Raw genomic sequence first — 9,293 nt, forward strand, 5'->3', positions numbered from 1 at the left:
ATGTCACCTGTCAAGCCCAGTTACACTCATCTTAAGCTTTAACTTGCAATAGTTAGTTTACTAACAACAAGATTTATATATATTAGATATATTAGATTTTGACAGATGTATTCTTTATGGAACAGATTCATTCTCACTTCTTGTCTGTGACCTGAATTACAATAACATTTTTATGTGATTCCTAACTCTGTCAGTCTTCACTAAAGGGGTGTGCCACCACTTATTGTGTGGCGTTTTACAGTTTGCAAAAACAGTTGCGTAATGTCTGCTGTGCTTCAGAAACGACTTTAAAAGTAAGAGAAAATAACCCCAATTATATTACAGTGATAGCTTGATTTTGGAGAGTACTGTTTTTTAAATTTATTCATTTATAAAATCATAAAGCCTGCATTACAGACTGGACATGTGGCATTTACCAAAGGATGAAACATCAGATATGGTAGGATTGCATAGGAAATGTAGTCCACAATTTTGGGGACTTATGGAGATCTGGGACATCTGGGCTTCTACTGCATTTTGACCATTTCTCTTTCTCACAATTCCCACAACCTCATGATGTGCAATACTAAATCTGTAAAGATTTTAGTATTTTATTATTTATTATTTCATTTTGGATGAAATGCCAACAGATTAATAGGATTCATCATCTGAGGCCATGACTGTCTGTATACAAATGCCATAATAATCTATCCTGAGATATTTTAGTGTTGAGTAGACCAGTGGTTAGCACTGACACCTCAATGGAAGACGGTGCTGGTTCAACTTCACCAGCCTGTGTGGAGTTGCTGTGTTTCCCTAGGTTTCCTCTGGCTGCTCTAGTTTCGCTCCATAGTCAGAACAAAAAAACTCTTAAGTGAAGTTGAACTGAATGTTGTAATGTAAATTGGCACAAGATGTGCCCTGCTTCACAGTGAGCTGCGATTTTTAATTTATGGCATTAGAATAAAAGACACCAGTAACATACATTGTCAGGGAGCAATGAGTTAGAATTTGTTTGTACAAAATTGTGTGCTAATTTATCTTGAGCTATTTCTCTGGATAGGTGAAAATCACGAAGGGATCGCCAGCATCTTCTAGGGATCATGAATATGTGCACCAAATTTGATGCAGTCCTTAATAATAGTTGTTGAGATATTTCAGTCTGGTCCAAAGTCTTGGACTGGCTGACACTGCCATCCCTACAGCCATCTAGAATATTTTCCTTGTTTTCCCCATGATTACTGCCAAATTACATAGTTTTTCAGTGAAACATCTTAGGAAATAAAGATATTGCAGGGTATGTGTTGCTCTGCTCTGACTGGTGACACACTTGTTTGGTTTGGGAAGGTCAGTCATTGTGGAAGTAGAGCAGGGCTGGGCTGCCCCTGTATCTGTAGAAACCCATCAGCTGAATTATTTGATAACTTCATGATTATTGAGGTGAGGCCACAATAAGAGTATATGCTGCATGGATATGTGTGCACACCCACATTTAATCTGTTTTGAATTCCATATATTTATTTACATTCTAGGCACTTACCTGACACCTGTACCCAGTATGAGCATCAACACAAACAACTGTCCACAGAATTAAAATATACAAATAGATACTAAGCAGGATAGAGATAAATGGGATATTGATCATAGTCCTTATCATTTGTCAGTGAGTTTCCATTCTGCGTTGAGGGGACTCCTAGCAAGCTGTAAACTTCCTAATAAAAGCATACTGGACCTTTGGAACTGGGTGGCCTTTAGTATGAGGTGGGGCAACAAGAAAGTGGGTGTTGCAGGAGTATATAACAGGATGTGTGTCCAAGAATAGGTCTGACTAAACACACTGTTTATGATGAGGGAGTGTTAAATGTGCTTGATGTACCTGGATAACAGGAGAACTCATCCGTGGAGTTACACAGTGAATTTACAAGCTGATTGAAAGCTATTAAGTCAATGACTAATAGGACCTTTAGGTTATGAGTTGACGGGATCACAGTATTAATGATTGATGGGCATTATATGGATTCATTTTCAGGAATTTCAAGAGAGGAACAAAGTAAAAGCAGTGACAAAGGCCAAGTCTGTCTCTCCAGAAATGGTAAGGAAATAGACTGACTGATTTATCATTGGATATTAAAGATCCTGCTGTATCACATCATCACAATACAGATTTCATAGTTGACATTTCACAGTTGACCAAAAAGTTGCTCCAATTACAATCGTACTGTAATACTTGTTTCTTGTTGTTTTTCTGTTAGGATGTGGGGATGCTGGAGATCCCTGCTGAGCTGTCAGCCAGGCTCCGCAGTGCAGCAGGTTATTTTCATAAACAGCTTCGACAAGACTTCAATCTGCACATATGCCAATCTGCTGTCAAAGAGTTTCAGCCTTTTTTGATTGCAGTCCTTTTTCTGTCCACCAGGGCGCCAGCATGTATCAGGGGTCACAGAAGTGGCACCTCCACAAGTGAAGGCAGAACACAAGCTCACTCTGCCTCCAGATATAAACAGATATCCATTCTCTCACTATGCCAAGTCCATATTAAAGGTAAGGTTGAAGCACACACGTGCATGTATTCATAATCCAATCCAGGTTTTCTACATTGTACATCCTGCTCCACCTAATCATTCAGATTGCTGCTAAAATGTGCCCATTTTAACAGCCCAATGTGTTATGAAGATATTGTTTATACATAAATACAGTTTTTAGGAAACTGGCTTGTTGGTCCACTGTTGTGCTTGCTGTTTTGTAAAGTCAAGCAAAACTCATGGAATTCTCCAATTGGTGACATCACACAGATGGCTAAATTAGCCACATCGCTAATAGAGATAGTCAGACCTCGAAAAATAACCAAGTCCCGCTATTGTCCAGTTTTTATATATGGTCAATGGCTTCACCAACTACTGAGGGAAATATCTGGGTAATTAGAGGCTAAATCCTCCACTAGTAGTGTTTCTCCATGACAGGGACTCAACCAACCACAACACTAGCCTCCCCTTGCCTGTAATGCCACAGAATTTGATGGAGCTGATGTGGTCAGTTCCACTTCGCTTTTTCACTGTATTTTCCCTGTCATTCTGCTTACACCAGGGCAGGGCTGAGCTCTTCCACATACAGCTGAGCAGAGAATTTTGATTCAACAGCTGCTCTCCATTTGGTCATGCTGGCATGCCACATGTTACATAGCGTGGTTAAACAGAACATGTCCATCCAGCACAAACTGGCACTGTGCTTGTCAGTTTTTGGATCACACCCACTGACTCCAGTGCTCTTTAATCATACTTGCAAAAAATCTGCCAAAAATTGACACTGTATGAGCAGTTTATCAAACAGCTGTTGACAAAGCAGAACACAGAGTAGGAATGTGGTATAGGACAATAATAATATAATAATCTTTATTTGTACCGCACTTTCCAGCTCGAGAGCACAAAGTGCTACAACAATAAAAACATAGAATACAATATCAGTTAAGAACACTCATAAACAGACACAAGCCAAATGGATATCCAAGGACTGATATAGGCCAACTCCTACCCAGCCGGCTCTCCCACCGGGGGCTTACCCGTGGTGGCCCAAGGACTAATACACACATTGACATATTAAAACTAGTTAAAAAATAAATTATTAAAGGAGACGAAAATCAGTGAACAGGCTAAACATTAAAAGCTTGTTTGAAAAGATGCGTTTTTTAACGCTGACTTAAACGCTGCCGGCTCAGTTATCGAGCGTATATCTAAAGGCAGGGAATTCCACAGCCTAGGGCCATGCACGGCAAAGGCGCGACCTCCCCATTTTTTGTAGTGCGCAGGGGGAACAACAAGACCAAGGTGACCCGATGATTGCAAGGTTCTGCGAGGGACATATCTAGCCAGGAGGTCGGACAGGTACAGAGGGGCAAGGCCGTGCATGGCTTTAAAAACATAAAGCAAAACCTTAAAATCTACTCTCCATTTAACAGGCAGCCAGTGAAGAGATAGCAGAACCGGAGTGATATGGGCATGCCAACGAGTGTTTGTCAGCAGACGGGCAGCCGCGTCCTGAACAAGTTGGAGCCTGGGAATGGAGCCTTGCGGGACACCTGAAGTCAGGGAAGCTGTGCCGGAAGAATGGTCACCAATCATAACTGAATAGGTTCTATCGGTAAGATAGGACTCAAACCACCTTAGCACCTCCCCTCCCAGGCCGAAAAGGTGCTGGAGATTTAAAAGTAAAATGGAGTGGTCAACTGTGTCAAAGGCCGCAGTTAGGTCCAGCAAAGCTAAAATAACTGGGCATCCAGCATCCAGGGCTAATGCAACATCGTTATGTACCTTGAGTAAAGGAGACTCCATGCTGTGTCAAGCCCTGAACCCAGATTGAAATTTATCACCCAAATCTAAAGATTTTAAGTGAGTTTGCAACTGAGTGAGGACCAACTTCTCCATAACTTTAGCAAGGAAAGGCAATATGGATATTGGCTAAAAATTTTTTGCGGGACACCTGAAGTCAGGGAAGCTGCGCCAGAAGAATGGTCACCAATCATAACCGAACAGGTTCTGTCAGTGAGATAGGGCTCAAACCACCTTAGCACCTCCACTCCCAGGCTGAAAAGGTGCTGGAGTTTTAAAAGTAAAATGAAGTGGTCCACTGTGTCAAAGGCCGCAGTTAGGTCCAGCAAAGCTAAAATAACTGGGCATCCAGCATCCAGGGCTAATGCAACATCGTTATGTACCTTGAGTAAAGGAGACTCCATGCTGTGTCGAGCCCTGAACCCAGATTGAAATTTGTCACCTAAGTCTAAAGATTTTAAGTGAGTTTGCAGCAGAGTGAGGACCAACTTCTCCATCACTTTAGCAAGGAAAGGCAATAGGGATATTGGCCGAAAATTTCCTAATACCGTAGCGTCAAGGTTGGGCTTTTTAAGTAGTGGTCTAACAAGCGCATGCTTAAGGGTCGGAGGAAGCGAACCAGAACTCAAGCATGAGTTAACAAAGTTGACCAGCCCAGGGCCAATAATATCAATAACTTCTTTAAAAATCTTCCCTGGTAGGGGATCGAGCGGAGAAGCAGCAGGTTTGAACTGAAGCACACATTTTTTAAGTTCTGAGAGGGACACCTGAGCAAACGAGGTGAAGGTATCACCAGGGTAGGACACAGCTGGGGCATAAGGTGGAAGATATAAAGGAGTCACTCTGATGGCCCGGACTTTATGTCTAAGGAGACTTGCAGACCATCCTTCCGCCATTTCCGCTCTGCCTGCCTGCACCGTCTCCGATAGGCCCGCGTGACGTCATTCAGCCAAGGATCAGAGAGGTTCCTAGTTCTTTTCCTCCTCAGCGGAGCAACAGAATCCGTAATCCGGACACAGGTGGCATCAAATGCAGAGAGGAAAGTCACTGGAGGTATCGAGGAATGCTGCGTTTTTATGGAGTGTAGGTCTGCTGCCAAGAAAGCAGAAGCAAAGTCTGCCGATGTAGAAGAGGTAATAATCCTCCGAGTCTGACCAAGGGTCATCTGGGTGGGGGTCGACTTAGGTCCCTGAAGTTCAAAGCGAATAACCCAATGATCGGAGATGGCTAGATTAGCCACATCGGTAATGGAGATAGCCAGACCTCGAAAAATAACCAAGTCCAGCGTACCCCCCCGCTGATGGGTGGGGGAGGAAACAGCTTGAATGAAATCAAAAGACTCCAGGAGAGCATTAAAATCCATAGCTAGTTGATCAGAGGGGTTGTCCACACGAATGTTAAAGTCACCACAGATCAAAAAATAGTCAAATTGTGGGACAAATGTTGCTAAAAAGTCCCCAAAGTCAGTAATAAAATCCTTTGATCGAGGAGGGCGGTATATGACTACACATAAAATGGGGGACTGCTGAAGAAGAGTAAAAGCTTGGAATTCAAAACTGGGATAAGTTTTTCCCTGGAGAAGGCGGCATTTAAGCGTCTGCTTGAATACTGACGCTACGCCGCCCCCTCTCCCAGTAAGGCGAGGGGTATTAAAAAATAAATAGCCCGGAGGCAGCAATTCCGAGAAAATAGAATTATCTCCATACTTCAACCAGGTTTCAGTCATTAAAAATGCATCCAGGTCATGGGTAGTAATAAAATCATCAAGAATAAACGTCTTATTGGTGAGGGACCTGGCATTAAAAAGAGCAAAGCGAAGCAGACTTAACTTGTCCTGTACTGAGTCGGAACGCTTCAAAGTCCGAAGATTGACCAGAGAGTGCCGTCGTTCAGAGCGTCTCATCAGTCGGAAGTGCGGGGAGGGCGGATCTGAGCCCTGGCCGATGGGTTTAAGGAAGCGGTAACATTCCACCAGGGTCCCACTGGAGGAGTGGCAGCCCCGTTCTCTCCATCTCCCAGTTGCCAAGGATGATGAAAGCGCAGACTTCCGCCTACAATGGGCTCCAGACCTCCTTCAGCGACGTTGCCGCCGGAATGCTCGGGGCGGACAGCCATCCGAGCGCCGAAGAAACGGGGGGATCGAGGCCGGCGGGGGTGGAAATGAGTTGGCTTGGTGGTAATGATGTCCACTCAGGCGATCAAACATAGAATAGCGTATTTCCAGGAGCGTATGGCGGTCATATATCAGAGTGGGAATAACAGTAGTAGCTTCAAACATGCAGAAACACAGTGCACACAGGAGAAGCCAGCGGCAGGCCCAACACAACGGCGCCATCTTGAAAGGACCTGGCTGATTTCAGCCACCCATTGTCTAATGAGTTTTTACTGCTACCATCTGGTCAAAGATATAAGGTGCCAATGTGCAGGACAAAAACACTTTAAAATTCTTTTTTCCCAAATGCTTTTTGGCTTTTTAAATACGTAAAGTGGTGGTTGTGGCTACACACTAGTGGTTTGTGGTTTTTTACATTGTTGATTATGGTGATTATGGTGTGATCACCACTGGCTGTACAACAAGTTGCCTCTCAGATATAACTAGAGAAATGCATTTTCTGAAGAAAATGAGTATGGATGCTGAGTGCTGAAAGATCGCCCTGAAAATGCTGAAGATTTTGACACCTGAAAAGTTTTTCTAGATAAAAGTATGCTGAAGTGCAAGATTTCAATTGTGAAAGATTTTCAGAATAAAGCTAAATATTTGAAAAGTATGAAGTTTAGAAAACGTCTGAAGACAAGCATGAATGTCCTTGACGAGCTGAACATTCAGATACGTAAAATAGTTGAAAGTATGCTGAATTAGTATTTTCTCATTCAGTTGAACGGGGCAAAATATTCATAATAAGGTTTAATATTTTTAAAAGTATGAAGTTTAGAAAAGCTCTGAATAGAAGCATGAATGTTCTGGAAGAGCTGAACATTTTGATACCTGAAATAGCTGAAAGTATGCTGAAGTGCAAGATTTCAATTGTGAAAGATTTTCAGAATAAAGCTAAATATTTGAAAAGTATGAAGTTTAGAAAAGCTCTGAATAGAAGCATGAATGTTCTGGAAGAGCTGAACATTTTGATACCTGAAATAGCTGAAAGTATGCTGAAGTGCAAGATTTCAATTGTGAAAGATTTTCAGAATAAAGCTAAATATTTGAAAAGTATGAAGTTTAGAAAAGCTCTGAATAGAAGCATGAATGTTCTGGAAGAGCTGAACATTTTGATACCTGAAATAGCTGAAAGTATGCTGAAGTGCAAGATTTCAATTGTGAAAGATTTTCAGAATAAAGCTAAATATTTGAAAAGTATGAAGTTTAGAAAAGCTCTGAATAGAAGCATGAATGTTCTGGAAGAGCTGAACATTTTGATACCTGAAATAGCTGAAAGTATGCTGAAGTGCAAGATTTCAATTGTGAAAGATTTTCAGAATAAAGCTAAATATTTGAAAAGTATGAAGTTTACAAAAATTCTGAAAGGATGCATGAATATCCTTGAAGAACTAAACATTTTGATACCTGAAATAGCTGAAAGTATGCTGAAGTAGAATTTTCCCATTCATTTGAGTGGAGCAAGAATTTCAAAATAAAGCTATATATTTCAAAAGTATGAAGTTTAGAAAAGCTCTGAATAGAAGCATGAATGTCCTTGAACAGCTGAACATTTTGCTACCTGATATAGCTGAAAGTATGCTGAAATAGAATTTTTTAAAATAAATGCTAAATGTTTTAGAAAGTGTGAAAGTTGTAAAAAAAAAAAGTTGAATACATGCCATAATATCCCGAAAAACCTGAACATTTTGATACCAGAATGGCTTTCCTAGCTGAAAGTATATTGAACTTATTAAGATGTGAACATTTTCTGACTGGTCCCCACAAAGTATGTAAAACAAGTAGAATTGTGTGTTCGGAGGGTGGGGGTGTAGGTGTTTGTGTGCCTGTGTGTATGTGTGTGTATGAGAAAGAAAGAGTATTCCTACACACTGTGAAATACTAGTTTGTGGCTATTGAAATGAGACATAAAATGTAAATGGTAATTACACCTAAATGGCTTGGCTAGCTGAAATTATGCTGAAGTAAAATTTTCCCATTCATTTGAATTGGGCAAAATTTTCAAAATAAAGCTACATATTTCAAAAGTATGAAGTTTAGAAAAATTCTGAAGAGAAGCATAAATTTCCTTGAACAGCTGAACATTTTGACACCCGAAATAGGTGAAGGTATGCTGAAGTAGAATTATCCCATTCCCTTGAATCAGGGAAAACTTTCAAAATAAAGCTAAATATTTCAAAGGTATGAAGTTTAGAAAAATTGAGTAGAAGCATCAATGTCCAAGAGGAGCTGAACATTTTGATACCTGAAATAGCTGAAAGTATGCTGAAGTAGGTTTTTCCTATTTGAATGGGGCAAGATTTTCAAAATAAAGCAAAATATTTCAAAAGTATGAAGTTTACAAAACCTCTGAATAGAAGCATGAATGTCCTTGAAGAGCTGGAATGTCCTTGAAGAGCTGAACATTTTGCTACCTGAAAGTATGCTGAAGTAGAATTTTCCAATTCATATGAATGGGGCAAGATTTTCTAAATAAAGCTAAATATTTTAAAAAGTATGAAAGTTGTAAAAAATTTGCCAATGTCCTTGTTTTATCTCTAAACCAGTATTAGTGTTTCTTTTTTTACACCATGCTTGAGACATGCCAACAGTGAAGTTTACCATGCATCGAATTTAAATTTTTTAAGATATTCAGCTTTTTTTAAATTCTAGAAGTCGATGGGAGCTCAAAGTGCTGAGTCATCCTAATACTGCAGCTCAATGACACAGTCTTGGAGTGCCATCTGGTGGTCAATAAAATGCAATGCAATTGAGACATATTTGTTTCTTCTGTCCGTTTTTTGGCATCTAACTCCCCCCACATTCTTTCACCTAGAAATACCATTCAGGTATCAATC

The 9,293-nt window shown here is 40.6% G+C and overlaps 1 protein-coding gene across 1 annotated transcript in view; it reads left to right on the forward strand.

Moving 5' to 3' along the window:
• Window positions 1-9,293, forward strand: part of myo15b (myosin XVB) — an 81,166-nt gene that overhangs the window by 45,780 nt on the left and 26,093 nt on the right. Inside the window, exons 24-26 of the mRNA XM_020608922.1 lie at window positions 2,009-2,071; window positions 2,232-2,289; window positions 2,396-2,520. Coding sequence (XP_020464578.1) covers window positions 2,009-2,071; window positions 2,232-2,289; window positions 2,396-2,520 — 246 coding nt within the window. The remainder of the gene's footprint in view (window positions 1-2,008; window positions 2,072-2,231; window positions 2,290-2,395; window positions 2,521-9,293) is intronic.

This window comes from Monopterus albus, unplaced genomic scaffold (assembly GCF_001952655.1).
Source record: "Monopterus albus unplaced genomic scaffold, M_albus_1.0 scaffold96.1, whole genome shotgun sequence".
NCBI lineage: Eukaryota > Metazoa > Chordata > Actinopteri > Synbranchiformes > Synbranchidae > Monopterus > Monopterus albus.